Below are 15,971 nucleotides of genomic sequence, written 5' to 3'. Positions count from 1 at the left end.
AACAAACGCTGTTTTTCTTTCACGAGACTATCCTCACAGCTGCAAGAAATCGAAAAAGAATACTTCTGTGAAAAGAACATTCTCCCAGAACGGAATTGTTACCAAACGAGTACCATCTTTTCATTTTTGTTTCTATTGTATATAAGCAATCTTTTCTATGATCAGACCCTTTGTTTCTATTGTATATAAGCAATTGCATTTTCCTCAGACTTCAGTTAATGCCAACACCTTTTTTCCTCTGCTTTGATAAACTCAAATGGAAAATTTTATTTTAATGTGACAAATGAAGGTTTTAATTTTAAACCTTCTATCCTTCTCCTTGGCCCTTGCCCACTTTATTTTCTCATTTCTAGTTTTAATTTCAAAACTCATTAAATCTGTATGGTTGAAAGGCACTGAATTCCAACTACTATGTAGTACTGTCAGTTATTTCTATGTAATGGCAAGCAATATGCAATAAGCAGGGTGATGTAAATCCAGTATCATAAAAGATATATAATTGACACTCCATAAATTAGGACCTTGAGCTCTGGAAGAATTCTGATTGAGAATCTTTTCTATGATCTAACCTTCATTCTCCATCATGACATGATTCGGGTTTGGTCATAGAAAAGATTCTTCTCAAGCAAACCAGCCTATCTTCTGTATGGGGGCTTACGTGGTGGTTGGAATAGAGACATTTGGTTGTGAATTCCACTGTGGTGGATAAAAATCATATATCTGCACAGCTCAATCAATAGTTCCGTCAAAGAGTTTCATAAAACATTCTTGGTGGAAAAAAAAGGGAGTTAGTCTAGGATCTAGAATATTGTATTCTTTTACAGTGAAAAAAGTTGAGAAGTTGTCAGTAACAGATTAATAGATGTCTGCTGGCATTCCAGCCTTCTTCTTTCACGGCTTATCTGAAAGAGAATCCAGTACCTCTTGGTCGTGAATATCTGAACAGGAAGAACCGGCCCCTGATATCTTTTCTTTGGAACAGAACAATTAGGCTTGGTCAACTGGAATGTGTATTCTTCTTAGAATAGTTGCATTTTTGCTTAGGCTTTCTATTTAGTAGATTGCAGCTTGTCTTTTTATCGAAATTTTGGTTGGTAAAGCTTTCTTCTACAGTTTGGCCGCCCAGCTAACTGATTGATTTTGATTACGGCAATACTCCCATGCATATTTGACCGAGAATTCCCCAGTTGCATTTAACAACCAGGCTGGTCTCTCTCTCTCTCTCTCTCTCTCTCTCTCTCACACACACACACACACACACACACACGCACACAACTGGTTTTCCATTAGTAGTGTTTCACATATACTAGCCCACTAGTTGGTGGTAGTTAATGCTGATGCTAGAGATACATTCTTTGAAATTACTTGTAACTGTTCTTTTCACATGAAATTCTGAGCTGTCTACTTACATTATTAGTATCATATCCTCATTGAAATCCAGAGGTTCCATCTCCATATTACAACAACTCCAATCTTGAGACACTTCCATCATTTGTTTCATGACTTATTAATGTATTTGCATCTTTGTTTTGTACAGCAATGGTCCGGACAGCTGACACTTCATCCCTCAAAAGAAGACGTCCTGAGCCAAATTCTACCTCTCAAAGTCTAACTGATTCTGATCGTATTCTCTATGACCTGATCAAAAGCAAGCAAGACATGGGAATCTGGATAGGGGACATGAAACGAGAAAAAAATCTTCCAGATCCTGTAGTCAAAAAGTCCCTTAAGTCCCTTCAAGGCAAGAAGCTGATAAAGGAGGTTGCGAGTGTCCAAAATAAAGGCAAAAAGTACTATATGGCAGTAGAGTTTGAACCCTCAAAGGAACTCACTGGTGGGGCATGGTATGTGGAAGGGAACCTAGACACTGATTTCATAAAGCTTCTTAAAGAGCTATGCTTGAGGCATGTCTTCAAGATGAAGGTTGCCACAACTGAAGGGATATCACAGTCAATTCGTAGATCCGGTGTCATTAAAGTTGAGTGCACCACTCAGCAAATAGCGGAAATCTTGCGGGTCTTGGTTCTGGACAATGAAATCATGGAGTTGAGGAGCACTGAAATGGGGGAATTTGCCTCTATACCATTGGGAACAGTTTGTTACAAGAGCTCAGGTAAGGGAGCCCCAGGAGGAGTGGTTTCAAAAACAGGGGCCATGGCTTCAATCCCATGTGGGATTTGTCCAAGGATAAATGAGTGCACACCAGATGGCATTATCTCTCCTAAGACTTGTGTATACTTCACTAAATGGTTGGATTTTTAGGTCCCCATCAAATGTTTCGATGAAGTTGACTATAAATGGCAAATAAAAGGATTTAGCAGGACAAGTGAACTTCTGGAGATAGCATCGTTTGGCATTTGACATTTCAATAGATAAAATTAGGAGTTGGTTACCAAGAATCAACACAAGTCTAGTAATTTGAGCTCGTGAACTCTCTCTTTCAAAGCAATTTTGAGTGGTTAAAAATTCCACATTATGGATGTTGGGGTGAAGGTCCAAAACTTACTACTATTAACAATTTAATCGTGCAACCAACTATGCAATACATCCAGTAAACCCATTTGGCCTAGCCCGCTGTTCACTGATGGCTACAGTTCTCTTAAGCTCAATTGGCTCCCATGTGGAGTTCTGCTCTCTACTTTCAGATTGGCATTGGTTTCTCTGTTCTTTCAGATGGCCAGTGGACTCATGGCCCTCCTACCTCCTCTGCTTTTGCTTTGATGTGGGATCAGATGCATGTACTGTTAGAAGGCCTCTTGGGAGTGGAGATGCTGTTATGTGGATCCATTCTTCTTCTAATCAGTTCACTGCTGCCTCTGCTTGAGATCTTGTTCGTTTTTTCTTTTTTTTCTTTTATTTGGGCCCCGGGGGGGGGGGGGGACTGTGTGGTGTTTGTGTGTGTTCAATTTTAAATAGATGAGGATCAAAAGGATTACCAATGACACTACAATCATTTAGAAATCAATAACAAATGCAATTGCTCAATGGAGCTTTGGCTTCTTTACACTCAATTAGTACAAATGTTAACTATTAAAGCTTCAATCAGCAACAGAAAAGAATGAGCATAACTACTATACAGTCGACCTCTTCACTCAGCAGAACTGTAGGCAAAATGAGTGTTGAGGAAAAAGAATGGCACTGTAGCCTTACAACACAAAAAAGACTGGGCTAAAATTTATAATAGCCTTTCTAAAGTCACATTCAGTCCACCAGGTATCAGAAAAGTGCATGTATTGGCTTGCTGATATCAACATTTTTCATTGCACACCGACTAATCGCTGGGATCCAAGCAAAACTTAAGCATTTCTGATAGGTTGTCGTCCTCAGGCTCCCTTAGCTGCAGTGCTTCCTCCACCCCCTACATTCATAAGCAGTGTTTCTTTTCATTATCCGCAAGTTCCTGGGAATCTGGACACATTCTCAAAAAATTGCTTAAACTCTCTCTTTAATGCACTATAGGCATGCTTAAGCCTCTCTTTCAGTTCTCCCTGATTTCTGCTATTGTGCTTTGGCATGGACCATATGTGCCCTGTCACCACCTCTTCCTCCTTGTTCACTTTGTACTGCCCCAAAAGAGCATTCAGTTGCTTATCATATGTGCAATTGTGATTCCAGGCATCTTCAAGGAAATCTGCTGACCCCGGGGTCTCGAAATCAGCATCATTAGGTATATCTTCAGTAGCACAGATTAGCTCTGAGGATGCTGGCACTTCTTCTGATGCATCTTTAATCTTGCGATAGAATTTGCCCAAGATCTTATTTGACTTGTACAACTGGGACTCACTCTTGCCCACAAAATCAGGGTACATTTTAGGTTTAAGCACTTGGGGCATCATAACAAGCTTTCCAGTTTTTGTAAAGTCAACAGCCGCGGCTGCAAGCTCAACCAATTCTAAGCATTTCTCATCCAAGGCACTGTATTCACTCTGGTCAGCACGAATCACATGAGCATTGCAGATAACACCAAGGTTCTCATTTACCATGTTCACAGTGAAGAAATCTATTATGTCCTGTTGAACAAAAAATAAATACAAACATTAGAGATTTCTGTCATCCTTCCCAGATGCAATTAAACATGCCATCTACAAAGTTGAAAAGCAAGAAAATACAGAAAACAGATATATTTTCCATTCAGGGAATCATGAAATTTTGTAGGGGCAAAGCTGAAGTCTAAGATTCGTAGCATGAATTTGGAAGATGAGATAGATTATAGAGACATTAGGAGATGCAACAATTTGTTGACATAAATAGATGGAATACATAGTTTAATACTTCAATTGCACCTACAGTAACAAATGATTTACACACAACAAAAGTATCTTATCTAGGCCACAAATAGACCCAGCCAATAATCCCACCCATCTGATATTTCACATTCTCTAAGGCTTTCAGGAAAAGTTATGGCGACAGTTTCACAAGAACATCTGCCACATTAATTTTCATCCTTGATATTCCAAGTGCATCTCCATTAGAGGAGGCCCATAGGATTCTGGCCACTTATATATCATGGCTTAACAGGTTGAGGTTAGTCTACATGGAGGTCAGACATGGATCTTAGTAATACAGGTGACAAGAATATCTATCAAAATAAACCAAACCAAACCAAATGACCCATTATATAGACAGGTAGTTACTTCTAAGTATAAATTTACGGTTTCGATTTGCAGCTCAGGATGTAGATAATACAAAACCAAATCAAAGTGAAACACAGAACAGTAAAAACAAGAAAAATATTGGCAAAAGTGAACTTAATGATCTCAGTTACTAATCCTATTCACTTGAGTAACCTACTAGCACTCCTTCAAAGTATCATAGTCATAACTGCAGCAGCAATACAGCTAATATTTTTGAAGTAGTGGATGGAATGTTCATTATCGGAGAAGCTGCTTCCTCCAAGCAACTCCAGCTCTTCTTCATCACTAATCAAGACTGAATAAGCCGACCTACTAGTCTCCGTGGGTTGGTCTGTCGGCATCATAGTTTGATCATGGCACATAAAAACAATGTGTTCGTGTTCTGGAAATTCTGTCAGAAAGAATCCGGCGGCTAAATTGGGTCATAATCAAAAGATACAACCACACAGAACACGTTTCTATGTGTCATGATCAAACTATGACACTGACGTATGAACCTGCGGAGACAAGTAGGTCGGCCTATACAGTCTTGATTAGTGACGAAGAAGAGCTGGAGTTGCTTGGAAGAAGCACTCCGTTATTAATGAAAAACCCATCTGCTCCAAAATATTAGTTCATAACTGCAGCAATAATACAGCACAATTAAACCAATAGATATGTAGGCATAGCACCATAAACAAAGCATGAAAGCATACATATTGACCATCAAACACTATGCCAGGTTAAAGAATTCCAACCTCTGGTAAAAGGCAGTAGGCTTTAGTTGAGTTTATCGCCAATTTTCTTACTTCAGCACTATCATCTGACCCTTTAGAACTCTTACATAGTTTATGGTTCTTCAGCAACCATGGTTGGACTATTTTCAGTATCCTGTATGCAGCAAACACAGGATGCTTATAGGAACATATATGTTTCAATGCTGTTACATTCACCTCTCTTGTCTGCATCATTAATATATCAAAGAACTTATTCAAAAACTGGTGCTGGTTTATAATAGCATTCACTAAGAACATCACAACCACAAAACTAATTCCTTCTTTGTAGTTAATACAGAAGAAAGAGTAAGACATGGTCACTCCACAATCAAGTTCTTCCTGGACCCGTAAATTCTGTCTAGAATAGTCATATGGTATCCTCTGTTCTTTCAGACAATCAATAGCCTTCTTTAGTGTCAGCCTAAAATGGGGTGAGATTGAGATTATGTAGGAATTACACCTATCAATTACTTCACTGGTAGGTGTAAAATATGTAGTTCTAATCCAAGGATCCTCATAAATGCCATCATTTGCAGTTCTGTAACAAACACAGCGAGAAGATGGTGTATCTATATACTGCTTGATGTAGTTGATCTTTCTCACCATGAATTCCAACTTGAAGTACCATTTTATCACTGAATGTTTTGTTGTCCCTTTGAATGAGAATGCAGTGCCCTTTGTAAAACTGATCTTGCAGGTCCCATCAAAGGGATCCATCAGAAAATCTGGTGCAAGCAAAGAAAAGAACTCAAATCCTGCAAACCAGCACATAAAAGAGAGAGAGGGGGTGGAGCTCAAAGCAAAATAAGCTTGAACTTCTTGCACAAAAGGCCAATCAAATATATGATGAATTAAACTGAAGCAAAACAAAGCAAAACCCACAACTCAGATAAAAAAAAAAAGTATAACTAAAGAAAACATTAACTAAAGTAGACACATATATGAGGTTACAGAACACTAGAACAGAGAAATCCAGACAAACCCTTTAATGCTCACTAAATTTATAGTTTTCTTTTTCTTTCCCCTGAAAGGAAAGTACTTCAGTTATGAAGACCAAGGAGAAGAAACAAAGAGGGCAAAAAATTAACCTTTAGAAGATAGATCAAGCCATAATCTAAACAATCGTCGAAGCTTTTTTTGCAGAAGAAGAAGAAGAAAGCTCTGGAACTCTATAGTAGTTATCTTTGAGAAAGAAATTGAACCAGAGAAAATAGTGGAGTGTTTGGTATCTATTCGGTTTTGCTTTTATGACTTTGTGGCAAAACGAACAAATTGGGGGGGGGGGGGGGTGGCCTGAGGACGACATGCAGGAAAGGAATGGATCAGATCGGAACCTGATCCTCTACGGCCGAGACACAGTAAGGCAGTAAATTACCGTCTTACCCCTACCTGGGTGCCTTGCCCAAGTGGGGATAAGGTGGTCATTAGTCATCTTGTTGTGTCTTGGCAGTGGAGTTCTATCGGGCAGCTCAATAATAGAGGATCCAAATTGGGATCTGGATCATCTCTAGGGAGCCCAAGGTGCTGCCTCTCTGGAGCCCAACACCCAGGTTGCTGCCAGAGGCATCCAGCGATGAGCTGTATTGCACATATCTTGGCGCACACTTAAGGATATAGGATATATGTGGCAAGGCTGGTAACACCCTGCACGTGCTGGACTCCCTGGAGATGAGCTAAACTCGAAAAGGAATGCCACTGCTTTTACACTTTTCTTTTTCTCTCTTTACTTTTCGTCACCCCCAATAATGGACTGTATTACATTACTCCGAAGAGGACAGCTAACCCAGTTGTCTTTGTACCAACGAGTAGCAGGTCCGCACAGAGAGGGGACCTATAGAAATCTGGAAAACTTTGGCATGAATATGATTCAAAATGGAAAAATAGGAATCAGTCTTGGCCGATTCACTGTTTTTTTAGATTTGGATTGGAGCCGGTTTGAATAGGTCTGAAAAAGCCCTAGATTAGCAGATTTGAAGAATATTCTAATCATTCTGGTGTTTTTATCTAAGGATCAGCCATATGAATTGTCAGAAACTGGGATTGAAGACCATCATCGATTTCCATCTGCATTAGAAATGTTCAAGCCTTGAGGTTAGATGTGGAAAAAAAAAGGCAAGAGATCGTTGTTCAGGTCTCTAGCGTTTACAATAATGTGCGGGTCAATCAGAACACACGCAACGCAGGCAAAAGATGGCATTTTTTATTTCATGGGGGGCAGCGCAGTACTTTCATGTGCTTCTATGTGTAGGTGCAGGAGCCATGCGATTAGATAGCATTTTCTTCCCAACCCCACCCCCCCCCCCACCCCCAAAAAAAAAAAAAAAAAAAAAAAAAAACCATAATGTTGAGACTTGAGAGTACCTAGCATCTATAGTAAGGTTATGTTTGGGATGTCATGCAGAAACAATATTAGTTATCCCATAAACTGATTGAAGGAATCCCAAATGTCAAAGCTATTTGTGATATTCCAATTTTCATGTAGGATGATTATAATGACACATTCTCTTTATGCTTGCTCTAACCGGGTTTATTTCTTTAAACAAACAAATGGATGCAAATTTAGTTCTCCACAAAAACTTAATTTTTCTTTGAATTTTTTTGGAGGTGGGATTGGTGGGTTCTCTCCACATTTTTTTGTATATTGCTTCCTCCATGGGCCATGGTTTTCCTACCATGTGGATAGCTGCTTTGGCTATTATGGCTGTGGGATAGATCTCTCTCTCTCTCTAGCTATGAACTCTGGATTTTTTTTGAGGGGGGGGGGGGGAGAGAAAATTATCCTCTCAGGTTCTCTAACCGGTACAGTTCTCTAGTGCCTCTAATAAGAGGGGGTGGACCCCACCCGGGCAGTGTATTCGTATAGGGGGTAAGGTGATCATTTCTCCTTCCTATGAGAGGAACCAGACGAACTGCACCAGACAAGAAACCTGAGGGGATAAAGATCCGGGAGAGAGGGGGTAATTTGTAATTAGCATTTAGGGCAGGGTTGGGTTTCTAGCCCAACTTCACTGGGTAGGCCATTCCAATTGTAACCCGCTATGAATTGGGCTGGGCCTGGTCATAGCATTATGATGGGCCCAATTGGATTATTTATGAATTGACTCAGCCAGCCCACGCACTATCCCAATCATTTGTGTATGGCTAACGAATCCAATTTTCCCATCCCACACATCTCTGCTCTTGTGAAGCACGAATAATATTCTGTTTAGTTCTTGAGAAATTCATGCTTTTCCTTAGCAATTTTAAATTAAGGGGCAAGAGATCACTGCTTGGTCGTGTAGCTCCTGCACCAGTGTGGGGGCCAAAGAGAATTAAGGTGTAACCCCAGTTACTTTCAAACATCCCTCCTCCCCCCCCCCCCGGTTTTTTTTTTGGGGGGGGGGGGGGACAAGAGAATGGGAATTTATATTACTTAAAGAGTATGTACAACTGTGAGTTGAAAGAGTCCGAGCACAAAAGAATGCGAATAACTACATGAAAACCATTGACTGGGGGAAACAAAAGAGAAAAAAAAAAAAAAAAAAGTAGTAAGCAAGCGATACATGAAAGTAAGCCACAAAATAACTGAGATGGCTTCATATAGATCACCGGTATCGCCGGTGGCCCTGAAGCAAGAGACCAGATTGAAATTTGAAGAAGGTGTTCGGGATTTACTAAAATAGTATCAATTTGCAAGGACTTTCGGATTTTGTGTAATAAGGGCAGAAGGAGATGATACTCAATGATTAGATTCTCTCCATCCATGGTGAAGAAAAACTTTCGATCCAGAAAGTGATCCCAAAAAAAGTTTAGAAACAAAGTATCATGTTTACCTTCATTGTTCAAAAAATGTGTAGGTAATTCGATATGATATAGGGTGGATCTAGGTAATGAATTGGTCTCAAGTCTTTATCCTTGTTTATTACAAGATAATATTGAACACGGTAGAGAAGCTAATAAAAATTGATTTTGAAATAAATTATTGAAAAAATATTGCATTTTTCACTATGCCAAATGCTAGGTTACAATATAAATTAATTTCAAAAGGATTGTAATCCTTGCAAAAATGTTCTTTGTCTAATGTGATTTCACATTATAATTGAATTCCTGAAAAAATGAATATCATCATTAACTTCTATTCCTATTTGCAGAGGTCCAAAATATTCTTTCTTAATCTAATTGAAAAGGTTAGATCTTGTGGATTAAGAGGTTCTCTTTTTACCATGGGTGAAAAATCGATCTTGTAAAAATTACATAACTAAAAGATCTCGTAAATTAAGAGGTTCTCTTTTCACCATGAGTGAAAATTTGATCTTGTAAAAATTGCATAATTAACAGATAAAAGACCCCCTTGCATGCTTTGAACTATTGAGTGATAGCAAAGACTTCAATATCGATCTGTCTTTGTTTGTTCATTTAGATATTGTTATATATATCCTTTTTCTTTTTTCATTTAGATATTGTTTGAGCCACAATAATTAATTGGCTAATGGGTTTTTTTTTTCTTTCTTTCTTTATTTTTTTTTTTGGGAGGGGGGGGTTCTGGTCCTATGAAGGCCCGTAAGGAGGAGGGATTGGGTTCCTCTCCAGGGAGCCCAACGTCCCGGAAGTGCCCAGGGGGCATCCAGCCTTTGGCCTATGCCACACACATCCTGATGGCTGACTGTGCACACACTAGGATGTGTGCAACACAACTCAACTGTTGGATGCCCCCCTGGGCACTCCCTGGGTGCTGGGAGAGGAGCCGGATCCTAAGGGGATCTTTATCCGCTACAATTCCCTGCCCGGTCTAGTTCCTCTAGTACCCCTAACAAGGGAGGGGGGGGGGGAGGAGGCACAATGACCATTCCACTCTTGCCTGAACATTCTACCCGGGTGGGATCCACCCCCCTCTTATCACAGACATTAGGGAATTGGACCGGACAAAGAATTGCAAGAGATAATTTTCCATCCTAAGGAAGAGTGAGGGGGAAAGGATGGGAAGGATGGAAAGTTGAACACTTGACCTCCTAAGTCTTAGGCCAGCTCAATCCAAATTGAGAAAAAAAGATGCAATAGCAACAACCATTGCTTGGTGAATAATTAAAATAGAAACCCTTATTGAGACAGAGAGAAAATTAAAAAACATGCAATCTTGAACCTTGAGTCACAATGAAAGCACAAAGGAACCACAAAGAGAATATCCTAGCTCTTAGCTACACATTCTTGTGGTTGTGTTCCATTGCTTCATTAAAAAAATAGGGAGGGGGGATCTGAGCTTGAAGAGAATCGATGGTCATCATTTTCTCTGGTCTGCCTTGTCCCTAAAGTCTCATTCAACTCCAATAAAATCATAAAATCACTTTACTTTACAATGGGTGAAGAGAAATCCAGTCCTCAACATTTCGAGAGAAAAAGTTTAGAATATTCTTAAGGATTGTTCCTTTAATGAATTGTTGTCATAAGCTCATTATAAAGATAATAAATAAATGGAGTGGCTTTCATTGTCCACTATCAATATTAGTGCTAGTTCTTCATTCTCTAATTTTTTTTCGTTTTCTAAAAGAAACTAATACTTTACTTAACCACATTTTAACTTACCTTGATGTGTACAAAATTTTGATTACATTATTAAAAAATTTAAATGGTGCATTGGTTTTAAATAATGCTTATTCCTTCCCTAATGTGATTTTACATTGTTATAATAATATTTTAAATTTCTTTTACCAAGGAAAACCTAAGAATATCCCTTTGAACTATCGCTAGCTCGTTTGGCTTTGAATTCAAATGCCGCCGCCTATACTAAAAAGATAAAATAAATAAATAAATAAATAAATAAAATAGAACTGTATCTACTATCTAGCTCTTCAATTCTCTCTCTTAATATAATTAAAGAAAGGGAAAATTTTTGACATGGCAGCCGTACTCTTATATGGGTTATTTTATTTTTTATTGTTATTATTTTTTTCTAATTATATGATCCATGTAGATGTTATTATTTCTTGAATCGTCATTGGTGTGGCGTGAGAAATTCCCTCGACTAACAATGTGGGAGTTGGAAAACTCTCTCTTAAAAGAAAGGATAAAAAAAAAAAAGATGAGGTTGTATCTCCTATAATTCATTCATCGAAGTAATAATATTTATTAATTCTCCCGAGAACAGGGATTTAGTAATCGGTATAGGTCTCGAATGATACTGATTCGGATTGGCCTGTATCGAGCTGGATTAGACAGATTTGCCCTTGTTTTCTTCCAATAATTAGAATTTTTTACATTTTACCCTTGATCCATACCAAACCATTGATACGGGATAGGCCAAGAATCAGTATCAATAGAGAACGATACCAATACGAATTGACCGATCTAATACCATGTTATCAAACCATGCCCGTGAGGGATCATGGATGAACTTATAGAATATTTGCAATCAACTTTTTTAGTAATGTCAATTGGGGTGGTTCATGTTAACAGGGTCGGGTCATAATTGACTCCACCTTTTTAGGGGGTCAAGAAAGGATTGAGCTCCTCTCCAGGGAGCCCAACACCCAGGGAGTGCCTAGGGGGCATCTAGTCGTTGGGCTGTTTCGTACACATTTCGATGGCTGACTAGGCATGCACGAGAATGTGTGCAACACAATTCAACCCTTGGATGCCCCCTGGGCAGCTCCCTGGAGAGGAGCCAGATCCGCCAAGAGTCAGGACAAGATCAGTCATGACAAAATCTATTAATATAAAACTTGTGAACCCAATGACCATTTACCATAAAAAAAAAAAAGAACCCAATGGCCAATGGGGGAGCATGCTTGGGTATCCACTCAAGGGGCACGGGCATCATTTCATGGTTCCCTGTGACAGGGTGTAGCGAGTGCCACCAAGCAGTGATTTTTTTTCCAAAATAAATATGCTAAAAAGAAAGAAAATGCCCCTATCACTAAATAATACCTAAAATTATAAATAAAATCTAGAAAAAATTTCTCATATTAAGAAACACTCATATGAAGGTAAACCTATTGTAAAACACTGAAATGGAGTAAACCATGCTTTAAAAAAAACTCAAATATTCAATGAAAGGGAAAAGAAATCTATTCTACAACGATAAAATGTCGAATATTGCGTCAAGAAATGTTTTAAAATGACATAACATGAAGACTTTGGCAAAACCCAATTTAGAGAACATGGCACATGAAAAGGAAGGAAATAAATCTAAGAAGAAAAACCACTAACATCAAGAACAAGACCAAAAAAAAAAAAGAGTTAAAAATCTCTACATGAAATGTAAACTATGAAGATCATGAAGAAATCCAAATGAGAAGGAAACTGACTAACAAAATCAAAGGAGAGATATGATGCAATGAGAACATCATAAAACAAAGTGGATTTGGAATCAACCTGGTATATTCCACTAGTATCTAGGGCATTGATGAAGGCACACTTGACATTGACATGGGCTCGTTTGAAATGGGTCCCACAAGATTAAAATAGAATCTCTTCCAAACTGGGGTTTACATTAACTTATTTTCAAATCAATTCTAAGTATGAGGATATTCAATATGATAATCATTTTATTTGAAAACCTCGGTTGATTTAAAATCATTTGACAGTATTTTAACCTAATTATTAGCACTGTAAGAGTATTTCGATCATTTTATTAGAATGATTTCGGACGTCTTCAAGATTAAGGAAGCCTCTCAAACCGTAAAATATAACTTTAATTCCCATGGTTCCCAAACACCTGTTCATTATCATTATGAGAACCTCTAGGTAACAAAATGATGTGTCTACAGAGGGACTTCTATAAACATTCAAAAGGTATTTCATGGGAGAAGATAAATTGTGCTTTGAACACAATTCATTCACTAGGAATCAACATTCATCACTGTGGTGGAGATAAAATTTAACTTTCTTCCCTTGGTTTCCTAATTTGTCCTTGTTTGATAGACATCGTCAATACACCAATAAGAAATAAGTGAAAATTTGTTAAGGCACTTTATATATCAAATCCATTTAAGGCTCTTTACCTTACTTGAGTTATATTTTAGAGGGGATTTGGTATGCCATTATAGTTTATGGAGAAGCTTCCTTTTGGGCAATACAAGAACCTAATATGACTTCTTTATACATAATTCCAGCATTGCTTTATGTGTTCAAAATGCTATAGAAATTCAAAATGAAATTATTTGATTTTAGGTGAAAGCAAAATACATCATAGCTTTTAATTTTCTTAGCATTTATTTCTCCAATTTGAGGTTACTTTCAATTCTAATTGGTTCAAGCTAAATCTTTTGGCCATAACAATGTTTCACTTCACATCCTCCAGCTCTTTTTATAATCTAGCTTTATTCAATGCATGTTTAAGGGATCTTCAATCTTTAATTAATAGGAGTTTGTCAGTACAAAAAAGGGTGTTGCTTTCTCTGCCTACTTCAACATGACAAAACTAGATTTACATTGAAAATAAGAAGTTGATGAGCCTTATGAAGAATTGAATGGCTTTGATTTTATAATATTTTTTTTAAAACTATTTTGACTTAAAAGTAAAATGTTTTGAGTTCCACAGTAGAAGAAAATTATGGTTGGATCAAGAAATTAAAATAGTACAACAAAACATGTTGGAGTACGTATCAAATTTTGTATGAACAAATATTGGCTTTGTAGATAGTACAAAAATAATGATACTAATTGCTAGATGTAATTTATCCATTCCTCACAAGTGCACTAAATATCTAAATAATAAGAAATTCACTTTTGACAGTAATATATATATTGTATGTGGTATATGTAAATTTATGTCCAACAGAGACCCATGGATGCACCAATAAGGAAAAGTGACCAGATTCAGCTTAATGGAGCTAAAAGGGGTAGGGGCAAGCCTAAGATGACTATTGGTGAAGTGGTAAGAAAGGATATGCATGTGGTAGGGCTCGACCCCAGTATGACTGCGGATAGAGTTGTTTGGAGGACAAGGATCCGTATAGCCGAACCTTTGTAAGGGGATGTTCCTAGGATGCTGCTTTGACTATTGCTTCGACTCCTACCTTTACTTAGTTTCGTTTTTTACTTTTTATCTCTCTTGCATCCTTTATTGGCTTAGCATCTATTGGATCCATGTAGACGACCCCATTTAGTTGGGATAAGACTATGGTTGTTGTTGTATATGCAAATTTATGAAAATTCTAGATATGAAAATATGTATAATCCACCCATGAAAAGGATGAGTAGGACTTCGGTCTCTACCAATTGATAGACGTTAATTTATCCATTCAAAACTTACATCAGCTAACGTTTGAACTGTGTCGGATAACTACCGACAGAATCCATTTAGAATCTGTAGATAGTCCGAAAATAGCGATACCAATTGAAAAACGTAATTTATCCATTCGTCACAAGTCTGTCTCCATGCATAATCAATGAGTACAACTTCGGTCTCTGCATGTGTTGACACTTCGATTGAATTCAATAATTATCAACAGAATCCATTCAAAATTTACATAAGCTAATAGACTCCATTTAGAAATGTATAAGTTGACGTTTGGACTAGATATACACGTTTTTCATTGGTTGGGGGGGGGAGGGGGAGGGGGAGAGCTAATCATCTACAACTCACGGAAACATTTGTAGAGCATCCCATTCGTTACACTTGACACGAGGTTATTTTTTCTATAAAATTAAATAAATTAAAATTCAATGACAGTCAATGAAAATCTTCCAACTCTACGTCTCTGCAGTATTTTGAGCATTTTTAAATATTTTTTGTTAGAAACAAAAAAAGGAAAATCAATAATGAGTTACGAGATTTAGTGTAAAATTGATAAATTTCATATTCAAGAATATATACTGGAATTTTTATTGTCTTCTTGAAACAAATTAAAACATAATAACAAGAAAATAATTATCTTCCAGGATAACTTGGCACCACTCTAACTTCTAATATCAGCTTCTTCAAAAGTTTTGTTGTTTTCTGCATCAAATCAAATCCATCTTCTTTCAACCCTCTCCCTCTCCCCCCCCCCTCTCCCCCTTTCGAAAAAAAAAGAAAGAAAAGAAAAAAGTACAACCTTTAGAACTAAGACCCCTGCTATTTCAAAGGATACCTTCATTTACAAAATACAAAACATTATTTAGCAACCAAAACCTCATAGCAGAGCATTGATGTCTTATCTAAATTACCTCTGACATCTTACCAAAAAAGAAAAATGTTAGCTATGAGAAAATCTCAAAAAAAAACACTCCATAAAATTCTTGGAGAAGGCATACCTTTAAAATTGGTTTTAATATGTCATCCAAAAATAAACCAAGTTTTGAGAGGAAATCGTTTTATGTATAGTGTACTATTATATATATTTTTTAAATCTTCTATGATGCATGATTCTGCAGAATATCCCTTTTTCTTTTTTTATTTTCTCTTTTTTTGGGGTATAAAAGAATATGCCTTTTCTTGATGTAAGCATTAAGGCCAGTTCCTTGACAGTTTCCAAGCTCCTAGCCGTTTGAAGATGACTTTGACCGAGAGAGAGAGAGAGAGTATTCTTTGCAATTTTAAAGACTAGGCTTAGAGTTTTCTTTAGCAAGAAAAATGCTTGCTTAGTGAACGTGAGAAAATATTTAGTTGACGAGAGAAAGAGGA

General features: G+C 37.5%; 2 protein-coding genes across 2 annotated transcripts; one reads left to right on the top strand and one right to left on the bottom strand.

The window, feature by feature from the left end:
* Positions 1-1,509: 1,509 nt before the first annotated feature.
* LOC122642249 (DNA-directed RNA polymerase III subunit RPC6-like) lies at positions 1,510-15,653 on the top strand. Its single transcript, XM_043835691.1, has 2 exons — positions 1,510-2,275; positions 15,644-15,653. The coding sequence occupies exon 1, from the start codon at positions 1,540-1,542 to the stop codon at positions 2,260-2,262; it is 723 nt and encodes a 240-aa protein (XP_043691626.1). The 5' UTR covers positions 1,510-1,539; the 3' UTR covers positions 2,263-2,275; positions 15,644-15,653.
* LOC122642358 (RNA-dependent RNA polymerase 6-like) lies at positions 3,367-6,106 on the bottom strand. Its single transcript, XM_043835796.1, has 2 exons — positions 5,372-6,106; positions 3,367-4,010 (listed from the first exon to the last, which is right to left on the bottom strand). The coding sequence occupies exons 1-2, from the start codon at positions 6,104-6,106 to the stop codon at positions 3,387-3,389; spliced, it is 1,359 nt and encodes a 452-aa protein (XP_043691731.1). The 3' UTR covers positions 3,367-3,386.
* Positions 15,654-15,971: the final 318 nt, after the last annotated feature.

The sequence above is a fragment of the Telopea speciosissima genome, chromosome 10 (assembly GCF_018873765.1).
Source record: "Telopea speciosissima isolate NSW1024214 ecotype Mountain lineage chromosome 10, Tspe_v1, whole genome shotgun sequence".
Classification (NCBI taxonomy): Eukaryota; Viridiplantae; Streptophyta; class Magnoliopsida; order Proteales; family Proteaceae; genus Telopea; species Telopea speciosissima.
This window is presented reverse-complemented; position numbering and strand designations above follow the sequence as displayed.